At 36.2% G+C, this 24,946-nt stretch overlaps 1 protein-coding gene across 1 annotated transcript in view; it reads right to left on the reverse strand.

Annotated features, from left to right (window-relative positions):
• The window catches only part of MAP3K2 (mitogen-activated protein kinase kinase kinase 2), a 29,119-nt gene that overhangs the window by 909 nt on the left and 3,264 nt on the right, over positions 1–24,946 (reverse strand). The window contains exons 3-15 of the mRNA XM_009887295.1: positions 24,514–24,554; positions 21,919–22,018; positions 19,969–20,082; positions 19,234–19,333; positions 18,153–18,283; positions 15,009–15,088; positions 13,050–13,117; positions 9,949–10,044; positions 7,086–7,292; positions 6,055–6,203; positions 4,192–4,323; positions 2,705–2,834; positions 1,352–1,529 (exon numbers count right to left, since the gene is read on the reverse strand). Coding sequence (XP_009885597.1) covers positions 1,352–1,529; positions 2,705–2,834; positions 4,192–4,323; positions 6,055–6,203; positions 7,086–7,292; positions 9,949–10,044; positions 13,050–13,117; positions 15,009–15,088; positions 18,153–18,283; positions 19,234–19,333; positions 19,969–20,082; positions 21,919–22,018; positions 24,514–24,554 — 1,526 coding nt within the window. The remainder of the gene's footprint in view (positions 1–1,351; positions 1,530–2,704; positions 2,835–4,191; positions 4,324–6,054; positions 6,204–7,085; positions 7,293–9,948; positions 10,045–13,049; positions 13,118–15,008; positions 15,089–18,152; positions 18,284–19,233; positions 19,334–19,968; positions 20,083–21,918; positions 22,019–24,513; positions 24,555–24,946) is intronic.

Raw genomic sequence — 24,946 nt, forward strand, 5'->3', positions numbered from 1 at the left:
GCCGAACGGCAACGCAAAGCAGCAGGAATGCTTGGAGCACGCTGCGTGTGTTGCCAGCCCATTAGAAACGCACAAGTTATCACCGCTGAATCATGTGCAAACGTAATATGGCAGCTGAAAAGCTCAAAACCATACTTCAGTGGTATCTTCCTCTTTTAGTTAAGGATGCTAAAAATATACTTGGGTTGCCAAACAAAATTTTAAGATCCTAAACAATCTTTCTACACAAAGCTGATGTTTAAAGGATTTCAGAAGGCAGAAGGACATGCGTGTGGCCAGAAAAACTTTGTTCTGTAAGTCCTGCAAGATCAGCCTCTTCCAATAACAAGTGAATGATACTGCAAAATGAATAGGCTGGAATAATTTCCCAATTTTTAGGAAGTTTTATGGTTAGACAGAGGTACATTTCTTTACACAATAAGGGTTTAGTGACTGACAGAAGTCAAACTTCAGTATTTTCTCTTTGTTTTAACCAGGATTTTCTCCATCAAAACACATGTATTAGCCTTGTTACAAATACTTCGAAGTTGAACAAGTCAACTGCCTGAACTTCTGTTATTCAAGTATAGCAGAATAACTACTAAGTGATCTGAAGCAGGCTAATTTAATTTCCCTAACATTAAAAGTATTGCTATTGGCTGAACATAATGTGGTTCCTTTTTAAACACACAAAGTGTTACTTCTCCTGTATACCTACTGTCGCCTATCTATTATTCTGCACGTTCACAGATCACCCACAGTGTAAAGAGTATAATCACTGAAGTCACGTGTCCATTGGGTTGTAGCTATGTTAGATTATGTCATGTTACACAATGTATCACAAACATTCATTTTTGAAATTTACCTTTCACTCATAATTCTTAAATAGTAACAACTTACACCAAATTATTTTTTTCATAGCTCCCATTTAAGTCTGGCTAATCAATTCTCATGTGCTCTTTTAAAGGACCAGCATTGCATTTTCTGCCTTGCATCAAAGGTATTTCAGTGTTAAAGTTTCACCACAGGACATTGACTTAACTGATGCTTCAAAGCTTCACGTGTTGCTTTCACCCAGTACCTCCCTAGGATTTACAAACAGTCTGGTAATCCTAACTTCACGCAAAGTCAACTCAGAGGAATCTCTTATGATTTCTAAATCAATAGGCTGAGGAATCTGCCAAATGAAAGATTCCCAAATTTCAGTGTTACGTTCTCCAAACATGACTGTCAGTGCTCACACCTGCCACCTTCTTCGGCTTAAACCCCAGAATGAAACACTCCAATTTCAGATAACGAACACTTAAACTCCGCTGAAAAAGAGCCCATTCTGACATGACACCTTTCAGTAGAGAAGTTTTTTTTAACATACCAGATATCTGCTTTTCTGCCGTACCCTTCTCCACTAATAACTTCTGGACTCATCCAGTATGGAGTTCCTGTGACAGACTTCATTCCTGTACCAGACAGACATATCGTCTGCAGTCGTTTGCTGGCACCAAAGTCACCGAGTTTCACATTGCCTGCTGAATCTCGCAGAATGTTTGCTCCTGGAAGGAAGGGAACACAATGTTACATTCATGAACAGCCCCTTAACTTTTTAGTACGGAAAATTGGAAAATGGTAACGAGAGTTTGGATTCATAGAATGGTTTAGGTTGGAAAGGCCCTTGAAGATCATCGAGTTCCAACCCCCCTGCCATGGGCAGGGACACCTCCCACTAAATGCAATGCAAGATCAGCCTAGTATTTCAAGCCAGAGAATTTACATTCTCTGCTCATTTCTATTACTTTATTCCGAGATTCAGAAAATAATGAATCGTACGCATTTGATTTGCATCCTAGACCTTTTCTGGGAAGTCCCAGTCACTTCATAAGGAATTCCTGACAAAATAAGGAACGTGCCATACAAGGGAAGTAAAAACAAATGGGAAAGAAGTTTCCACATAACTGAAAATGTCTTCATAGTATATTAAAGCAAAATCTCAAACTGTGTTAGATTTGTTCAAAACACTTACCTGCATAAGCATGTACAAATTGACCATATCTCAACCTTTTTTGGGACAAAACGCTATTGATATAAAGCAACAGGAAAATTGTAAAAGTTTTAGGGAATACAACAGCATTGTGTTCAACATACCTATTCTGCTCATCACCATCCTCCTACATATTCGTAACTTCCTTATACAGCACTTGCAAATCACCTATATCTATCTGCAAAAAGTAAATATATCTGTTTCCTCAGTTTTCCTGGTAGCAAAATGAAAGAAGTCTGAGTCATTTCATCAGGCAAGTCACCTCTGCCAGTCATTTCCTGTACCAGTGAAGTGCTGGCTAATTTCTATGTAATTGATAAAATAAAACTCTGTAAAAATAAACTTTCGAGTCACAATGCTTTCCTCTGCACATTCTATTTGTAATTTTCATTTCTAATGACATCATCCTTTAAAATATTCAAAACTATTAATACTAAAATAAAATCAGAAAGAAATTTATCATGATTGTTTTGCTGACAGAGTCTATGGGAACATTTTCACAAGTCTGATGCTTATTTCCCCCCCCCCCTCAGGTTACAACAGTGACAGGAATAAATGACAGAAAGCAATCTCATTGATTTTAAGTCAGTATTTTGGCATTTCAAACTTAATTACATTTTAGTGCTTCACACAAGACTAGAAAAGAATTTGTAATAAAGAGCACTGAACCGTGCACAGAGCTATCATTACCTTTAATATCTCGATGGACAATCATATTACTGTGCAAATAGTGAACTCCTTCCAAAATCTGCCGCGTGTATTTACGAGTCACGTTCTCTGTGAGTGCTCCATATGATTTCAGTTGGTCTTTGATGGAACCCTATGGCCAACAAGAAGCATAAAACACTGCAACATTTCTAGAACCACAAGTGGGCTAATAATAAAGTTGAACTTCAATGAAATTTATGCCTGAGACGTAGACATTTAAAGTTGCAGTACTTCTCTAGATCAACTTAAAAGCACAGATATAATTTTACCCCCACTGAGAAAAATACAAACTTTGACAAAAAAGAGGCTGGACAGAGAAGTTATATACTGAAATGTTAAACTATTAACTTTAAAACTGTCAAGCAGCTGAATAGTTCCAGTATGATGGACAGAAAAAGAGAACAGCAGTATTTTCACTCAAACACCACTCTCAAGTCTTTTGATGGTTAAATGGTGATATTCAAGTTGGACAAAACATATGCTGTTTACCCTGGTTAGTTTATACTCAGGAAAAAAAAAAAAAAGAAAGATTGTCAAGAAAAAAACACCACGTGCTGGAGGATGGTGCTTTATATAAAAATTATGAGGTAAGCAAGTCTTGGCTTAAAATGACAGTAAATCAGGAATTCATGGTTTTGTAACTATTTCTGTATGACCTGGCTTTGTCACAGTTACAAACTGCCAAGATTACTTCTGTGACACTGTTCTCCAAATCTCAGAAACATTCAACAAGCCCCCCAAAAGCCCAGAACTCATATCAAAAAAAAATAAACAAACCAAAAAGCCACTACCAACAAAGAAAACCCCACACGTCTTTGCTTCTCTGGAGTCTCACAGTAAAGTAGAATCCTGTAACTATTCAGAAGTACAGAGCCTATGTTTTTATGCAAGCACATTTTATTTAGCTCTGCTGACCCCCCTTGGTGAGAAAATGAAAATCTACAGTTTTCTGACCTTATAATATTTCTTAACAAAACAGCAGGAGTAGAGCAGGTCAGCATGTACATAAGCATGTACATAAGTACCCGAGAAAAACACCAAAATTATTCTCTGTATGCACTTATTCCCACATCCATCTTAGCTACTTTTTGTTTTCCTGAAATAATTGAGCGGTTGAGATGGTGACTACGCAACAGCACGTGCTGAAGTGCAGCAAAACCAAACATTAAAATTCAGGAAGATTCAAGAGTTTCCTAATGATAATATTGGCTTTTCAAAGACATTGCCAGGCACTTCTTATGCCAAAATCAAATGCAAACAACTTTTGTACAAGCCACTGTAATTCTGAAAACCCAAACACGCCATGAAGATAGGCTCCTGTAAGCACTTGTCAGTAGCCATCTTTGGCTACTGTTTTTAACTTGGACATTTCTCCAATATCTGCGTACACTTCTGCAAAAGCTGTCTGCTTGGGTGCCTGTCATATTGTGTAGAAATGATGGTTGAAGTGGATTGGGTCTCTTGCTTACCCCAGGCATATATTCCATGAATATGGAGAGTGTTCTTTCTGGAGGATCTCTCAAGAAGCCGTAATACTGAACAATTCTTTCATGCAGCAGATTTTTCAGCAACTGAATCTCACATTCAAGTGCATTTACTTCCTAAAAGGAAAAAACAGACGTGATTTACCATGCTTGATGTACTAATAATAATGTTTTGGAATTTTTTAAAGCAGGACAGTATGTACATACTGAAGGATTAGGCAAACTAAGTAACAAAATACTCTTGTAGCTTATGTAAAGTTCATACGTTTTACAACAAGAAAACGTCACCATTAGATTGAGGGAAGCAAAAAAAAACAACCTATGGCTTTTCTATGAATTGACTTTGGGATGATTTTGCTGTTATTTCATTGTTTCTCTTATTTTGAAGTTATGTTTGTTACACAGCAGATACAAATGTGTGTATGAAGTCAGTGATCATTATGCAACAAGTCAGAAGCCTCCAATTGGGTAAAAAATAATAATAAGAAAATCTTTAAATCTTTGTAGTGGAATAATTAGCAATAATTCTTAACTTTTCCAGGGTGACAGAGTATACTTTAAAAATGCCTTTGAGGACCACTTAATATTGTAATAATGAAATACAGCAAAGAAAAAACATTAACACATATGGTGCTTTCTCTAGAGCTATCTGAAATACTAAAAATTTTTGCAAACAGGAAGTAAGATATTTTGAAACAGACTGTACAGTAAGATGCTGGAAAAATACTAACCCATGAATTCAAACTTGACTGGATTCCAAGTTTCACCTTTCATCAAAACTTACTTTTTATCAATCATAGACTATTACCAATACCCTCACACTTCTGAGGTTAGAAGGAAAACAGATTTTTTTTGACACTGAGAGGAATACATTAGAAAGTGCTATGGCAAGTGAGGTCACAAAACTGTTGCTACAGGAGAGACTACAGTATTTAACATTTCCAAAGCATAATCAGTTGTTTCGTTGTGTTTTAAAGAAGTAGCAACAACAACTACACTAGAAATCTACAGCGTAAATGATTATTGGCTTTTTCCCTTGGTCCTACATCACTAGTAGCAGCAACTATAACGGGTAGCCACTCAGTTCTGCAATCATGCTTACACCCATTTTTTCCCCAGCCTTGCTCCCCACAACACAGAACGCAGTCCTAATGCAGGAAAAGTAATAATTATTTTTCCATCCTGTAAAAAGCAGCAAGTACGGTTTGGGGAAAAAAGAAACAGAAGATCGGTGCTACTTTTAAATAGTTTATCTCCTCAAGTGTCCGGTATTTAAAGAAGGACAAGTTCCAATTTTAGAGAGAAGAAATTGACAATGAAATTTTTGCTCTTCAGAGAGAAATACAGCAAATAACAGCAGCCAGCTAGCCCTGATGCTCTAAGTTAAAAAAAAATATAAATAAAATCCCCCAAAACAGAAACAAAGAATCTCAAACTGTCTTCATAGACAATCAAAATATCCTTGAGAATTTATTTTCATGAACACTTAAATTAGTACAGATTTTTCTCTTTTTATAAATGGAAGTTGGTCTAATTCCTATAAGTATAAACAATTTTCTATCTCAGAGCACACTTCATAATGGACTGTTTAATTTTAGACACTGAAACTGCATGAAATTATGTATGTTCCCTGCAGAACGATATGTCTGAAAATTAAAAAATGGGATGTAACATTAAAACCAGGTAACCAAACTAATTCTCTGAGGCATGAACAAAACAGGATTCCTAACAAGGACATAAAAACACAACGTGTTTTAAAACGTCATCCTCTTCAAGTACATCAGTCTAGTCTAGAAGACACCACTTCAGCAGAAGCCCTTTACAAACTCTCTCTTTGGTATCACTTACCTTGCTGGTTTCTGGACTATCAGGATCAAACTGAACTTGTTTAACAGCCAGTTCTCTTCCGGTATCAGCATCATAACACAGATACACTCTGCCAAATGCACCTTGACCCAGCAGTTTACCAAGTCTCCAGTTAGTTGGAGCTCGTGGTGCTGAAAATATAAGTATGTTTTGGTTTTCAAATGAGCTTGTTACTCAGCTGATCGAGAAAAACTGGAATACACAGAAAATAATTTTTTAAAAGACTACGTTTTGCAACAACAGAGACTGTGTGTCCTAAACCTCCCCATATAAGTTACAAAGATCAATAAAACTTCCTGTAAGATGGAAAACATGAGCTACTGAAATTTATTCACAAAATAATTTGTGGTAGAGATAGACATAATTAAAACAATTAGCAACAGCTAATCTGAAAAACAGAAATAGCATGTTAAACAAACTTAGTAACATTTAAAAAAAAAAAAAAAAAAATCAAGGCATATTTAAAATATACCAGCTACTGAAGTCATCACAAAGTATATTTGCTCCTAAAGTATCACCAGATATAAAACAGTTCCACTTGAGGACTACAATTTATCAGAAATTTTTTTAAAAAAAAATCGAGGCATAATTAAAATATATCAGCTACTGAAGTCATCACAAAAGTATATTTGCTCCTAAAATACCACCAGATATAAAACAGTACCACTTGAGGACTACAATTTATCAGAAAACCCGACCAACATCTGCAAAAATAAATGGTAACTGCAACCTACGTAACCCTTCTTGGGTCCTCAAGAGCCTAACAAATCACCAAAAATATTTTTACAGTGTTTTGTTATCACAGATGCAAATTCCATGTGAAAAACTACATGAAGGTTGGCGCAGTAAGCAATGAAAAAACTGATGAGCATACAGTCTTGACTTTTTCCTAATAGAGAGACAAAAACATATTATTCAATTTCATGTATTTTGATGACACGCTTAGTTTTGACATAATATACTTGAAAGGTAAGAGAGCTTTACAGTGGAGTTCACCAAATGCCTTAACTTACAGCGACTGGGTGGGCTGATGTCCATGACTGATAAGGTAGGATTGTCTATGTCACTGCCCCTCCTCCTCATTCGGTTATCTTCATATTCTGGCGTAAAGACGCTGCTTCCGCTACTGGTGCTCAGCGAGTGATCGGTGGGACTGAAACTAACAGGTGATCGGAAGCTGTTCCCCTGAGTCCTTCTGGCTCTTGGAAAAGTTTTACGACCTTTAATGATATACAAAGAATACTAATGTTGTACCACAAAAAAATACTGCTATGCAATGTGTGTATGCAAATACTTTATGGATTCCACATAACGTAGTTCAAATTTTCCACAGCGTATGATATGATGTAATGACCATGAAATTTACTGGTTTAAGTTTCCATCTAGAAGAAAAAAAAAAACATTCACCACAGATGTATGTAAGGATTGGACTGAATCAAAAACTGGTTTACATTTAGGTGACCAAAATCAGGACCACATTCTGGAACTGTTCTGAAATGTAATCAAGATGCTTCAGAAACCTGGAGGGCTGCGACAGGACAAAGGAAAACAGCCTGCCATTACGTTTATTGCTCTATTAAGGTGTAAATACCAAACTTCTGATAAATAGGAGAGCGAGAGATACATTTACATTCCAGTGGTGCCCAGGCTGGCATCTTCATCCTGTAAACTAATAAGACCTGAATGCAGAGAAAGACCTACACATGGAATCAACAGGAAGACCGCAAAAAAAAATATATATAAAAAAAAAATCATCACAAACAATACATAATTCAGAGATGACTACAGCATTAGAATAAAAAAAAAAAGGCAAGATGTTAATTACAACTAACGCAATTCATGTTAGTGTATTTAGATAACATGAACAGTTTTAGGTCAGAATAGCTTGATGAAGTTTTATCCTACAGAACTCAGAAATAGCTGAAGGAGTCTCTGATTCATTTGGTATTGCACTGGAGAAGGAGTTCCCAGGGGCCTGAAGAAGGTAGATAAAGTATCTTTGAAAAATTGGACTCAGATTTATATATTAGTCTGGTCAATTTAAATTCCAAGAAAGATACACAAACAAATTATTAAGCAGTTTTATAAACCACTGGGAAGATAATAAGGTGATAAACCAGCCATAATTGGTGTGTCACATGTAGCTAATCGAAATTCCCCATTTCACTGGGACATTCTCATAAGCTAACTAGTGAAGCATTGCATAGATCGACTTACTATGTAGAGTATGCCCAAGATATCCAGAGCTGTTATCAGTGATTTCTCAAAGGAGAGGATAATTTAAGTGGACACCCACAGCAGTTTACCTTCAGTCCACTTCTATATGCTATACTGATGATGTATATATGATGGAACATACTACACTGAAATATTGCAGATTACATCAAGTTAAGTGTGGCTGGAAGTCCATTTAAAGATAAAAATCAAAACTCACAATGATATCAGTAAGTTGGAGATGATTCAGAAATTAACAAGATGATATTCAGCAAGGAAGTACAACATACATACTTAAACAGAAATCAAATACAGAAACCACAAAATGTGAAGTTGGCCGAAAGTGATGTAGAAAAGGATATAGGAACTATAACAGACCATAGACTGAACAGCAGTCACTATGGTGACTATGAAATAAAGTGTCATTCTGGAACATATTAACATGACTGTTACATACTGAGTTACGGTTACATCCTATGTTACACACAAAGCAGCCATGAGAAAAGCCTTAGCTAGAGTACTCTATCTAGTTTTGGCCACTACAAGAATGGGGAAGAGACAAAAAAAAAAAAAAAAAGTGAGGCTTGCAAAAATGTCTGAGGCAAGGCTTAAGGCTTGAAAGAAGAAAACTAAGGAGATAAAACAGATTGTGTGCGATGTAGCGTTATATGTAGGCAGTGACCAATTTTCCACTGTGTTAAAATGAAGTAACTAGTTACTAGTTTCATTTGCAGAAAAAATGATTTAGAAGACAGAAAACGGTAAGTTAGAAGACAAACTATCACTGAAGTTAGTTACATAAAGAATATGAGCATCTCTTCTCTTAAAGTCAATTTAGAGTTCACTTAAAAAGTCAGTGTGACAGATCTTTGCCTTTTTAATCTTGCCTTAAAGCAAGGGACTGGACTGAAGCTGCCTTGCAGTCCTTCCATTTGCTATTTCTGTAACAGAATTCCATATACTGCTGTGCTAATTCCATACTGCAAATGAAACCACCTGGTCTTTGGAAAAGTTTCTTCTCAACACTTCTCAACTAGTGCTTGACAAACCCTCAAGTGAGACAATCCTTCAGCTGCATCTCTTTCTTTCCTTTGGAAATTTAACATGTAAAATTTACATCAATGTTATTACTGTCCAAATCAGTTTTGTGGCCACAACAGCAGGTGCTGTCTTGTATTCCAACAATTTACTTCACCAGCTAACTGTTAATTCTCGGTTTAAATCACTGCTCTTCAATTTTACTTATTCGTTTAATCTAAGAAATTGTTATTAGGAACTCCACTGGGTTTTTTTTGGTTTGTTTTTTTTTTTTTAAGCAAAACAAGAAACGACAAACTAAATGACATACCTACTTTAGATAGAAAAGGGTCACAAAGGTCAAAAGCTGACACTGGATGACTCGTGCATGGCCAAAGATAGAAAACATTTTCACAGCTGTGCACACAAGTCATGAATTCTGTAATCCATTACCAGAGGTAAGACTGCTCAGCAGCTCTATCAATCATTAGAAGTTTAGCAATTGAGTTTGGAGAAAGAAGTTAAGCTTTCAATTTCTTCAATATTTTCATTTATAAAGATTTTACAATCTAAATTTTCTTCTTCACTTTTTATTGTGAGAAAAACAGATTACTAAAGAAGAACTCTTGCAGTATTCACACTTACCATCATTGTAGTCTTGTTGATGACATGAAATATGGTATCTTCGGGGATAAGTCCCCCCCTTTCCAAATTTCTCAAATATTGGGATATCATACTCTACTAGAAATAAAAAGATACATTTCAAGATTTAAAATGTGACAAAAGCATATTAAATTTGTCAGTTTGGTACTATAAACTTAAACATGGGGGAACAGATCAGTGAATATGTTTCAAGTTGAAGAATCAGAGCAAAAAAGATTATAGAACAAAAGTCATAGATCTAACAAACCACAAGAACTAAAAGGACATTCAGACTAAATTTCCAAAGCATCAAGAATTCAATAGCTCAAGTAGTTTGTAACCTCTTGCTTAAAAGAATGTCAGAGTACTGCAGCATGCCTAATTACTCCAGTTTTAAGAACAGTTTCTAGAGGAATTCTGGGAAACTACAGTTCACCAGGAAAACTGGCAGAAACTATTACAAAGAATAAAATTTAAAGATGCATAAATATGAAAAATTGGGAAATGAGTCAACACAGCTTGAATTACTAAAACACATTCATTAGATCTTCTTTTAAAAATTATTAAAGGATAAAAGTATTCATAAGGTAAAGGGAAGAGTCCCACATGCATAAATAATTGGTTAGAAGATAAGTACATAAGATGGGAGTAAATGGTGAACAGTTCCACAGGAATCTGGGCTACAATTCACGCAGTTTAATTACACATGAATTCTCTGGACAGAACAATGAATAGCGAGGTGACAAAATCATTTGGAGAAATAAAACCAACAGAAGAACTACAGAAAGCCGTTAACAGTCTACGTGACTGGATGTTAAAATGGCAGATGAAATTCAATGCAGGCTAGTGTAAAGGACTGTGATAGAGAGTTCCAATAAGGCAGCAGCTGAACTCTCTCTATTGGCTTAGAAGCAAATTAAATGCTATAAATCATTAAGATGTACTGAACAAAGTTTTGGTCTGCTCCATTTCCAAGGATTTAGTAAAATTGGAAAAGATTTAGAAGTACAGAGATGACCACAGATAGAAAATTGCTTCTCCATAAGCAATGCAGACCTCTATAAACTAAAAAAGCAACAGCTCAAATGGAGACAAGGAGGTCTATAAAAAAAAAAAAAAAGAAAATCACAAAGGGCATACTTCTTCATAAAACACAGTAAGTTACACAACTTCTTGCCACAACGTACTGTTGATACAGAGAAAGTTTATACAAGTTGAAATATGGACTGGAAACATTTGCAGAAGGAAAAAAAAAACCCTATCAAATAACAGAAAAGCATCTTGCATTTGCCAAACCCTTAAGCCATACATGACCAGGAATATATTCTGAGGAAGGAATACTACACGCAGCTCTATAGAAGCCTGGTACTGGTTGTGGCAGGAGAAAAGACTAGGCCAGATGGATGTTTTTTTCTGACTCTACACCATTCTGGTTTTGTTACACATCAAATTATGAGAATAAATACTGAATATGGAATTGATGACTACTGGCTATCCCATTGTTAAAATACCAGAACATTCCACAGGAAAAAAAAAAAAGAAAAAAATATTGCAAGATCATCTTATTAGAAAAGTAACCATAATAAACAAAGACAAGTAAACTAGATTAAGATTACCAAAGGCAAACTAATTTCTGACATTTCCTACATTTTTGGTATTTATCACTGCCATCTAAATGCTTCCTATACATAGCTTTAGTTTCATGTAGAAGTGGTGCAATCTGTTAAGCACTCTAGAATCCTTAAAAGAAAATAACACACCATCACACAGTTATTTGGATAAAGCTTCATAAACAAAATAAAAAGAAGCCTTAAAGTATATAATAGACCAAAACCCACAAAATCTGCCAGATTCACTGGAAGTTTAATTATTGTTCAACAGCAAAATTCTATAGTGAGGTATGTCAATGAGAGAGACCTCAAACCACTTTCAACGTTACTCATGGCACTTCATATCCTGAACCAAGCACAGCAATCCGGATTCAAGCCAAAGTACCATATGAAAAACATCAGCGGTGATGACTAATTTGTAGGCACAGCACACAGTTCTCCTTCATCCTTGCACTTCGCAATTACAGAAGTCATGAGCACCTCAAAGTGATCCTCATTTCACACAGGAGAAAATGAAGGCTCCATGTACTGATTTTGGCTGGGATGGGGTTAATTTTCTTCATAATAGCTCCTATGGTGCTATGTGTTGGATTTGTGACGAAAACAGTGCTGATAACATAGGGATGTTTTAGTTATTGCTGAACAGTGTTTACACAGCATCACGGCTTTTTTTTTGTTTCTCACACTGCCCTACCAGCTAGTAGGCTGGGAGTGCACAAGAAGCTGGGAGGGGACACAACTGGGACAGCTGACCCCAGCTGACCAAAGGAATACCCCATACTGCAAGAAGTTGTGCTCAGCGATAAAAGCTGGGAGAAAGGAGGAGGAAGAGGGGGATGTTCAGAGTTATGGCATTTGTCTTCCTAGGTAACCATTAGGTGTGATGAAGTCCTGCTTTCCTAGAAACAGCTAAACCGCTGCCTGCTGATGGCAGGCAGAGAACAAATTCCTTATTTTGCTTTGCTTGCATGGGCAGCTTTTGCTTTACCTTTTAAACTGTCTTTAGCTCAAGTCACAAGTTTTCTCACTTTCACCATTCTGATTCTCTCCCCCATCCCACTGTGGGGGAGTAAGCAAGCAGCCGTCTGGTGCTTAGCTGCCTACTGGGGTTAAACCACAACACTGCAACATTAAATAAATTATGCAAGGTTATGTGCCAACTTAAGAGAGATGGACATTACAGTCCAGTTTAACAAACTGTTGTGTCCCCCTATCCACTGCATCATTTGTTTTTTTCAGAGAAGCAGATATGTTATACTACGCACACTAACAGTGGTGTTACACAGAATAATCTAGAAGAAAATGTTTGGAAGATCTTATATTTCATTGTATCTTTTATAGTGTGCATTTGGATTGGATTCTGTTGGTTTGTCTTCTCCTACCATACTAAGTTTGTGTAATACAGTGTCTCTCAATGTGAACTTCCCATCTCAGCCCTATTATTTGCAAGAGGAAGAGTTCTGGAAAGCTAGCACGTCCAGCGATTTTGCCTACCTGAGAATTCCTGATGATTATCTGGATAGCTCTGTGCTCTTGGCATCCGAGATCTGGGATAGTTGTCTCTGAAAATATAAAAACATACAGTGTCTAAAAGCTGCTGTTAATCTAGTACTTAAACATTTAATCTTACTGTCTCACAATTCTTTGCGACTGATGAAAATTTACTGCTATACAAGTTGCTGCACCTGTTACATGGAACATAATTTTGAAAATCAAATCTAGTAGTTATGAATAATAATTGAAGATCAGTAATAATGGAAAAGCTTGCTTTATGAGCTTAATGTAGTAAGAAAGCAAGAGACTGTGTTAATGAGCAATGATATTAGTAAAAACATGAATTATCACAAGTAAAGCCACAAAGGAGCACTGTTATGTTTAACACCTTTATGGCTAAACACAAAAGTTTATTGACTGGCAAAATATCTTACATGGCCTGAAAAAAACTCTTGAGGAAATTTAACCAGAGAAATGCAGAACCTTTTAATGTCTCAAAATATTTCCTCTTCTCTCCATGAAAGTCATAGGATTAAGAGAAAAATTTTATTGAGTTATAGAATGATGAAGAATTTTTTGGTTCTTGTATGATCACATTGTTTCTTACTTACAGTTGGTACATAACCCCCAGCCACCAAAAGGAATGGATGGGATTGCCAGTCAGAGCAACCGATTACAGTATATTTCCATAAACATACCAAAACAATGTCCTCCTTTTTCTGGTAAGAATTTCTCTAGTGGGTAACAGAAGCTAAATGGAGACACAAAACCTACATCTTTGTAGGAAATATTTGAATAAAAAAAAGGAAAACAAACTAAGTAGAGGTGACATACGAAGTACATAAAAAAACAAGCAAAAGAAATTTTGAAGAAACATTATGAGTCAAATTAAGATTGCTTTGTTTCCCCTTCTTCTACCTGTCCTTATCCCACAAAAACCTAAAAATTTGGCATTTGCTAGAATTTCTGTACTTTGTAGCTACATTAACCGCTCTGTGTGTATAACCTCCAACCACAAAATACTTTTCATGTCTATTGTTTTCTTGCTTTTAAAATGGACACTCATAATTTAACGCAAAATGTATTTGTGTCCTCATATTCTCAAATCAAATGGTACTATGGAATACAATAGCTCTGATTAATTGCCACAGGCAACGATATCCAACTTTACCTTTCAACCAATTAAATAAAATACTTAATTAGCAGTATTCTTTGTAGAGCAGTTCCAAATAGGTGAGTAGCCAATCTGTGCAATGTAAGGCCCAAGGTTATTTGCCCAACCAACCGTAAGCCAAACAGGAGTATGTTCTGTTCAGCTTACCTGGTGGCTGAGAAACTCTGAACAGTGACCCTCTCAAACACACGAATCTACTAAGAGGTCAATCAAAACAGATCTCCAGAGCCACCACAGTACACACTGCCTCTTGGTAACAGCTTTAAACAAAGAAAAATAAGTGGAAAGTCTGCAAGAGGAACAAGGGGAGAGGAGTGGACAGTAATTGCCAAGAAAAGGAGGGGATTGTCTGTTGAACTCTTTAAATGATTCTACCCTCTTTCTTGAATTGGGGTGCCCTCTGTCTTGGAAAAGGGAGGCTACTTCGTGTAGCAGTACCGAAGAAATGTAAATTTGATGGGGCAGCTCACTGCCAACAAATATACTTCACATGTATGCAAGACTGGCAAAATTTAGTAAAAAAAACTTCAGTACATTTTTGTAGGATCTGAAGTCTAAATTTTTGTGTTTCAAATGCAAATTATTAAAAAAAAAGAAAGCTACTGCTATTTTCCATGCATTAGTAAGCAATTAAGTTTCAATAAGCTCTTATAAATGTTCTATAACCTACAGAGGAATTTCTGGAAGAAGTTCAGTAATAGCCATCGCTGGAGAGTTATTATATGTTACAACTGATACATTATGCAACCTAATAAAGACAAATAATGAACGTAAGTAATTTTTACCCATCTAAAGGGCTGTCAAGTGAGGGACAGCTTCCCGAGCCAGAGTTTTCAGGACTGCTCAAAGACAATGGATCCAGCATCTAATAAATAACAAACAGAGAAAGACAAACAAGTTCAAGTTTGGGGTTTTTTTGTTTGGTTGTGGTTTTTTTTTTTTTTTAAATACTTGAAGGTTTCTGCATTGAAATGCCTAATAAAAACCAAAACAGAAACATTAATTACTAGAGAAAAAGTTAGCTACCATAGTTGAACCTGCACTGCATTCTGCAATCCTGAAAGATTTGATAATTTTTCTCACATCTAACTAGAATATAGTTAGGGTATTTAATCCTCTATCACACTTTCTACATAACAAGTTGTACTGCTGCATTCTTCCTGTATGTGCCATTGTCTCTTAATATTATATAGCAGTATCTGCATGACAGTAGCTTAACAGAATAACAAAAATAACACCGCTAAAGGATAAAAAGCTGAGACAGTTTAAAAAAAAAAACACGTGGATTTTGTTGTCATCACCAAAGAAAAAAAATCTCAAATATGACAGATTGTGATGAATACAATTTATATAATCTCTGTAGTGGCTTCAAGTTTGGTCAACTAGCAGTCACAGAAAACAGCTGAAATCAAATGCTGTAAAAAGCTTTTAAACATTTATCTCTAGTTAGGGCTCCAAGTGAGCCACGCAGATTTTTAAATAGAACCAAAGAGAAAACGGAGGAAGAAAGAAGGAGAATGCATAAAATCTATAAGCACTCTTCCTTTTCACCCAAACTAAAATCCTATTTCAAATAAAATAACTTTCATGTGAAAGTGTTTACAAAAACACCAAAGACCTTCCCCCCCCCCCTAAAATGCTTCTGATGACCTAGTAATCGATGCTCATGAGCTGTGTGAAATCTGTCATGTATCAGTCTGAAGGAGTCATAAAGCTGACAATCTAGGCCAGATCTATTACATAATGAAAACAATCATCAACACTTTCTCTGTTTCTTGAATTCTAATCCAGAGAAAAAGAAATGGATTGATAATCAAGAGCATCCTCTTCATTACCAGCTATTTTTATTGTCTGACATTCATTTTGTGTATCTCACACTACCACCCTTGAAGTCCTAAGTTTAATGACAGGCAATCATCACTCCCTTCTCCTTTGCAGTAAAACAATCTGAAACCTTTTACAGATTTATTTTTCAGAAGTAGAAACAGAATCTAAATGTTGAATTATTGAATGTGACCATTTTATCAGCCTGCCCCTCAAAAACAGAGTGGAAAGCTCATCTGTTATCTTAAAATGAGTTCCCCCCTAAAATAAAGTTTGTTTTGCTATATTATATAGCATCTACTATTTTCTATAAATTGGACACCAGTCTTTTGCTGTAAATTAAGCAGTTACCCCTCCAATATTTATGGTCTGTGCTGCATCTTAAAGGTCCTGGGCACGTACTTTGCTGAGCACCAATCAAGGACTTATTAAAGAAACAGTGTCCAGAAAGTGAGTTTGCACTCTGCAAACTCAGACATAAATGAACTCTGCATCAGGGAGGAAAACAGTTACCGTAGGTTCAGCAATTATATTCCTCTCTTCTCACGCTGAACAGTCAATCCTGAAAGGGAAAAAAGTCCATCTGCTGCCATACTAATTACCTCTACAATTTAAAGCAGTATGGTCCAACTTGGGCCAAGTAGACCATGGCCCACTCCTATCTGACCCACGAGCTCTTCTGCAGGGAAAGTGTGGTGTTTGCTATCAGAGTCTGAATAGGTGTGCTCAGGTAGACCAACAGGAGAGCAGAGCAAAGCCCTCCACTTCCAAATTCTCTTCTTGTCTTTGTGGGGCAGGCTGTGACAAATGTAGGCAGCATGGTCAAGAATTGCCAGGGTGATGTGGCAACTTAGGGGGAAGGGAAACAGAGGTTGTGAGTTGCCAACACCCCAATCTGGCCCTTGAGGCTGCTAAGGTTGAACTTGGCTTCCTGTGAAAGTAAAATTCCTGTATTTAAACCCCACTGACATCTTACACAGCAATGCGTACATGACAGGTTACGGGTTTCTTGAATACTCTGGAGTGAAAGGACATCCTGGGCCTCAGAGATCATCTGTCTGTCTGTCTGACCAGTCAGTGACCAAAAATGACTTCGCCCAGGCCAAGAGCAATCATTTCACTGAATGAATCCTGGCCTGGGCCAGATCTGACTACATGGCTATGATAATGAATAGCACCCTGGTCTGGAAATTAGGAGATTCGGTCTCAATTCCCAGCTCAGTCATTAAAATTGTGCAACAAATTGCACAATCTCTTTGCCTCTATTTTTATTCTATCATCTGTCTCTCATTTAGTCAGCTCATAAAACCGTTGTCTCTTGCCATTTGTGAATGCAGTGCCAATGTCAACAAGAACTCGAAGGGATTCGGGTATGCAGCATTATTTTTTTTTCTCCTTAAAATATCTCTTTCTGCATTGCCAATTCTGTGAGCCATTACATTCCTCCATCTTTCCTGCTGTTTTTAAGGGCAATTTTGATATTCAGAGAGCAGGATTTTTAAGCATGCTAAGTGTGCCGATATCCCACACCAATAATGCAGGTGAATAAGGAGAACAAAATAGCATACATTTGTGTTCCTCAGACAAAAATGTGACCGCAGAAAGTATTTCAGAGCTTATTTATAACAAGCCCACCACTATCCCTTGCCTTTACCCCAACACAGTATCAACCATGTTCAAATAATTCTGACAGATCCAAACTCTTCTTTAAAAACTCCTTTAATTACCTGGGAGAAATTTAGAAAACTGGTCTTGCTTACATAACCTTCTCATTAAAATAAAAAGGTTTGTGCTTTCTAATGTAGACACCTCTTGCTCTAATTTGTATCTATCACTACCTCACCCAACTATCATGGAAATTAAGAATATTATCTTTCTCCTTGTAGCAACACATTTAAATAATTGAAGAGACTTACAGAGAAAAAAACAGGTTCTACAAGACTAAACAACCACAATTATTTTAACCTTCTCTCACAGATCATGTGTTCTTGGGTTGTCATAATCTTTTTAGCTATTCTTTTTAACAATTCCATATCCTTCTTGAACAGCAGTATGTCATAAATCAACCTAACAAAAACTGTCATTTTAATAAATCACACATGTACCTGATCCATACTTTCTGGAATGAATTCACCCTCACTGTTGATACTGGTGAAGGACCCATTTCGGGCCACCTGATGCAGCTCATCTGGAATGTATCCTGGGGGAGGTGAACTCCTATCACGAGTATTAGAACCTTTTGAAACAAAAAAGGCTAATTAGAATCTCTTCGCTAACCCAGAATCCAGGGGCTTTATTCAAATGCTTCAGAGGCACTGAGCCTGCCTGGATCACCTCTTGCTTTAGAAAATTCCCAAATGCCTACGCAATACAAGACTTACATATAAGCATGAAAAATACGTCATATGGGAATTACAAAGAATTTGGAGCAGCGTTGCCTCAATGGCATTAAAAAAAATTTTAATTGTATAGGAACAGAAATATAATTTGCCCACACATCTTGCTGGGTAAATGTATTCTTTTGAAACAAAATAAAAATCCAAGTCCTTCTACCCATGTCAACTAATCCTTTCCAACTCTTGAGAATTTTGTTTTTTCTTTGTAGAATATTATGTCTGCAAGAACATGAATACCTCTGTTTATAATAAATGCAAAATAAATTAATTAAATGGTCTGAAAAATTATTCATTAAACTCACTAGTTTCATAATTAAATTTGGAAGTTAACATCACACCACCTTTAAAATAAGCAAAAAGCTTTTATCAATGACAAAATAAGTATCTTGAACAAATCCTTGCACACTAAGATTAAAAAAAATATGGCAGTCCTAAATTGAACAAGGAAATGCACTGCCATATAAACAAACAGATTTTTCAGTAACACAATTCCTGTATCTGAAAATAAAGGGGAGTACTAACATCAGCTTTTTAGGACACCCATCAGTTACCCCAAATAATTCTACATAGATTTATTTACCTGTGATTTTTTTTTTTGGTTAATTTTCTGTATTATATATATGTATTTAAACCACCTTTGACTTAAAAGTCAAGATCCACTCCCCTGAATACAAACTCATAGTAGAGTCATTAATGAGTGAGAGAAATTCAAACAGTTGCGAGCAAGATCTTCATGAAGAGAATATTACAAAAGTTTTTACAATTAAAGCTATGGAAATATGTAGCTTACCTATTACAGAGAGTCGCCTTTTTCTGTCTGTCACACCAAACACTGTATTATCTAAGTCTTCCAGTGACGGCAAAGGTTCCACGTTATTTACACTGGGTGACTGAAAAGCCATGCATATTGCAAACTGCAGTTATTACCTTATACTCCTGACAATGAAAATACGTCGCAAACTTTATAGGCTTTATGCAGCACATTCCTTTTTTCAAGCAGTCAAAAAGAAGCTTGCCAACTTACAATCAAAATTCATCTATTTTACCAGCTCATTCTTAGTATTTAACAATAATTTTCAATATGTACTAATACACAAATCCTATCAATGTCATGGCCACGATGTGTTAGATAATACCAAAATAACTCAGTATTAAGCCTATAGTCCACTGCTACTGTTTGGTACAACAAACATGTAACATGTCACAAAGGAGTGTCACCAACATACGACTTAAAGTACAGTTTCAAATAACTGCAGTTACTTAAATTCTACACGCTTTTAAAATTTGCATCACGTCATCATCCTGTTAAGGAACACCTTTCTACCACTGTAGGCAAAGCAAACAAAGACAGAGTAACAGAATCTAGAACCTAAGTCAACACAAAATGCTAATAGATGTTAAAAGTGAACTGAAGAAGCAATCAGTAATATTTTCAATTGGAAAAACATCATCTTTAAGAAAAGATACAAATTATTCTACAATATGAAAACCGAGGAAAAAGACATTTAAGCATGTTAACTCATACCTGTGTATTTCCATGTATTACAAGCAATATCTTGAGACTTTTCATATGAATACTACGATCAAGCAGTTCAACTGCTTTGTCCAAGTCATCCTGTGTGGTTAATGGAATTACAAGCTACAAAAAGGGAAAAAGTAAAGATGTCTTAAACAGAATGCAAGAAAGAAATAAGGAAGCGCAGAGAAACAAATAACTGATGCTTTCCTTTCATTCCAAACAACTTGAAAATAAAATTTATTGAATGATGCCTCAAGTTAGCACCAAAATGTCTGAAGTTCAACCTTAACTCTTCCTTCAGATGCCTTCAATAGATACAGCATGGTGAAACAAGTCTTGACAATGAAGGAACAACCATCTTGTACATATGTACAACTTAATACCCTACAAGTTTCAGAGAAACATGTGCAACTGTGTCAATGCATTTGCCATCGCCTAAAATAATGCAAGTCTATCAGATAAATAAAAATAAACCCTGTTTTACAGAGCATAAAGCACATTTTTGTACCTCACAATAATACTACTGTATTTGTTTGAAGTTGCACCACTAACAAAACTTCTCCATTGAAAAAGAATTTCTTAAGGAAGCGTATCAGGCATGATGTGATCCGCATGGAACAACTGTAGTCCTTACCAGAATCTTACTTGGATCTAATTAATTAGAATTAACTTGGCATAAATGTACCTTTAGAACAGAAAACCTCATGCCATTAAAGCACACTTGAGATCTGAGTTCTATAACGATTGAAATTGGGCTTATGTTTCAGGAGTGTAAATTCCAATTTCTGCTTGTAACAAAGGGACAAGCATTTTTAAAAATCTATTCTACTCGTAAACAGTCTCAGCCAGTGATGCTCAAATACAACATCAGTTGAAAACAGTACTTTTATACAAAAAGAAATGGGAAAGAGGGAGGAAGGTCTTGGTAATAAATGAGCATGCTCTTCATTTTAAGTTGCAGTTTTAATGCTAATGACAGGTTCACATTTCGGAATGGCGATGGGATGATTTGCCAAGTAGTGCAGAAGCTGACAAGCAGAAAACTTGATCAAATGCCTAAAATTCTATCAGAGGAAGGAGCTGAGACTAAAGCATCATGAATGGCCATTTCTCCTGACCCTTCTAATCTCCAAAAGCCTTCTATTGGAATTCTTCATTTTGAGGATCAGTTTCACAGAAGTGCCTGGTAAGGTGGTGAGTAACCAACAAACAGCAATTACAGGCATCTGCTTCTGCAAAGATGCAGATTAGATACAGCAATTATGTTGTGCATAACCAAGCATACAAGTAATCCTCCATGCACTTTGCTGACTCAAGGCAAAAAACAGAAGTAACTCCTAAGAACGGATCCTGCATCTGTAAATATACCTCCTATTAATAATTCCACCTCTACTTCTAAAGGAAAGCTGGAAGAAATACTGATCAGGCACAAGTGGCTTGACAGCCCTCGCGCTGTTCCCAAGCAATCTTTGTGAACTAGTCACTTTAAGAAGAGCAACAGTTAAGCCTAGTTCTCCAAGCTAAACACGACTAAATGGAGCATTCCAGTGATTACCTAACAAGACTAATCCTTAAAGAAAAAAAAAAGTGTACAAGAAAGGATAAGTGTTATTTCAAATTTATAAACATGACAAAGCTCAAAGAGGTAAAGGCTTTCCCAAAGTCAGGCAACAAGATTGTGGCAGAGCAGGAAGACAATTTACCTATTCCCAATCAAGTCTGAGAAATAATTCATTAAGATAATGACTCTCCTGGTAAAACATTTCATGCACCTCCTGCCTATCCTAATTTAGAGAAGCCTTGCTTATTTGAGAACACACACATTAGACATCTGGGGTTTTGTCACAGAAGTAAGTTTTGTCACAGGAGTGGTTCTCACTGCTTATGAAAGCAAATTTCAGCCTTAAAATAATCAATGTACAAGTCAACAAGAATTTAGAAGACACAGAATATTACCTCATTATTGCTGTAATGTAAATCCATAGTCTGTCCAAAAGCAACTTTAGCTTTAGCTGCAAGATCTTCAAGTTTAACAGGCCTTGGTAATTGCAGGATCCTGAAACACAATTTAAGTTATAAAGAATTTTTGTCCATTACTTATGAAAATCTGGCAACTCATTACTTAAGAATGATCTTAGAATTAAATTTATTACTAAAAAGACTGTAAGAGGCTATGCTTTATTCACTGTCGCCCATACTGTGAGTCACTAAAAAATGAGAAAAAAGCAGTGAAAAAGTTATAAGGGATAATCACGCATAAAATTAGATCTCATTATGACTATTTTACTGGCTTGCATATGGCTTCTTTCTTTACTTAATGCTTTGCATGCTTCCATTCCAGAGGCAAATTCTTAGACACTTCTAAAATGTTCTGCTTCATAAAACTAAGACAGTGGAGTACCGTAGGCTGACAAGCATAAGTATCAGGAAAGAATTACTCCTACCATCCCCACTTTATGGAAATCTGAAAGACTATCTTATCTGAGTAAGGTAACTGAATGTCACCATCTTTATCATAACGAACACATGCTCAGACTGCTGAGACCACCACTAACTGTGCTTCAAGCGTGCTCCTGTAAGAATGGTGCAGTTGTAGGTCAACAACTCATTCTATTTTAACTAGTCAAGCCAAATAGCCCAAAATGCCTATAACTGACCTTTTACTGTAAGAAAAAACCCTATTGTACTATTTGAGACACAACACCATAGAACAAAAAAAGTTTTTAGAAGTGACTAAGCTAGTGAGGTACATTCAATTCACATTCAGAAAAGAAACAGCCCTCAAATGTTGTGAAGCAGAAAAATTAGCAAAGGGTAACTGTCCCTTTTATCAGCGTTTCAGCTGGTACACTGGTTAGGGAACAATATTTCTCACTGCAATGAGGCTAGAAGCCAGGCCACTTCCAATTAAAAATTATTTTGAAAAAATAAAATCTTAAAAGAAAAAACATCAATTCTCACTGTAGTTAACAGTTTAGCAAGCCTGGAACTCTGCCCATCACACTGTGCACTCCTAAGTACAGAGTGCCACACTCACTACTGAAACTCTGGAATCACTTCTGTTTTCTGCTTCCCTTTTTAAAAACTAGTGAGAAAGCCGTTGCATAACTTATTTTTCTTGCATAATTTCATTATTTTATCTTCAGATCTACATGCTCAGGCAACAAAAGTTATTATAAGTCATGCTGAGCAATGAGCCTGGGCTGCCCAGTACCCCTGGGCAAGCAGGCTCGAGTTACTTGGGCCAGTCCAAAACAGAGCTAGGCCCATCAGCATAACAGCTTGGGAAAGGCATCCTTCCACACACTTACTTTATGCTTGTATTCATATTAAATTGATTAACTTAGTAGCCTGTGAAAGTGAATTAAGATAAACTGCAAAAATGCACTGTCCGTGCAGACTGCCAGGGAGTAAACAGTTCTCAAATTCACACTTCCACTTATTTCACAAGAAATCGCTAGGTAGAAGAGTCCTCGATTTTCAAAGCTTTTGAAGAGACTTATTTCCTCCAAATTACTTACAGCGCTCAACCACTACCGATGCAGTAGTATACGGGATGTTCAGAAAAGTGATGGAAAGAAGCTGAAGAATGTTAACACCTGGGGAACTTACTGCTATTTTAGTACCACATGTAAAGAGAGGGCACATACTGCATTCAGCGTGGGCACACACTGATCTATTGCACAGCACACTAAGGACTGCCCTGAAGTAGCACAGGTTTCATTCCAAAGCAATCTTTACTTAAGGAATTTGCTATTTCTATTGACAAATACCATGACCAGGATATTATTTCCTTTGTCATTAATTATTTTCAGAGATCTTATTCTATAACCTTTTCTCTGTAGGTTCAATGAGGGTTTATGCTTTCAGGAGACAGACAAAATGAGTTGTCCACACACCAGTTCTGCACGGAACTGTAGATCCAACTTCTGCAAGGCTTTTGAGCAGACATCAGAGCAGAGATACATAGAGATAGATGTCTGTATAATTTAAGTGTGTACCTCTCATACACAAAATGAAAATAAATTTTAACTGATTATTCAAAATTATCAATGAAAACAATCTAATTAGAAAGTCTAATAAATTTTCCTGCTACAGTTCTCAGGTTGGTTCCTCCAAAGTACAATCTAATATTGAGCTTTAAGATCTAGGTTTCACAGTAACAATGTATTATCATGCATTTATTAAGCACATAATGCAGGAAAAAAAATAAATATTTGCTGGTCTACTTATATTTGAGATCTATGCTAATGATCTAAGTAATTGTTCTAGGCTACCAACACCTATCTGAAGTGTAAACAAATGAGGGATATTACATGGGACATAGCTACAGTAAGATACTTCTGCATTTACGTATACTTAGAGGCAACAGTTTAAACAGATTATATCTCCTTAAGTTGTGTTCATACCAAAATTAAATTTAAGCTCAAACCAAATACAGTCAGGTATCTGAAACGCTTTGGACAGTTTATTTGAAACTTTATGATAGAAGCCCAACAAAATTCTATAAGAAATTAAAAGACAAGATTGTTTCCTGTGTTCCCACCTTACCTTTTTTCACCTCGATGTTCAAATTTGACTCTAACATCGTTCTGTAAGAAAAGAGATGAAGGAACCGCTATTAGTTTGTTACTACCTCCTTTAATGAAGGCAGTGAAACCCCACTCAATAATCCCACACCAGAAGTAAAATCCTTAAGCAGTCCATACAAATTTTATGTCCTTGATAATATACCAAGCATTTTAACAAGGCACTTCTGCTGAGGTATCTAATAGAGGCTCAAAGTGTGTAAAAAATACGGAAAATTATTCTGAAGTACAACAAATACTTCTGTAAGTAAACACATTATTTTCTATCACTATATTTTATTATTATAACAGCTTCATGATTTCAAATTCAGTGTGGAGCTGATTGCCAACAAATTCTTTATCATGAACAGGCAGGTAGATTTAGCTACTGTAACAGGTTTTTATGCACACTTGGG

This window comes from Charadrius vociferus, unplaced genomic scaffold, assembly GCF_000708025.1.
Source record: "Charadrius vociferus isolate BGI_N301 unplaced genomic scaffold, ASM70802v2 scaffold385, whole genome shotgun sequence".
Taxonomy (NCBI): Eukaryota; Metazoa; Chordata; class Aves; order Charadriiformes; family Charadriidae; genus Charadrius; species Charadrius vociferus.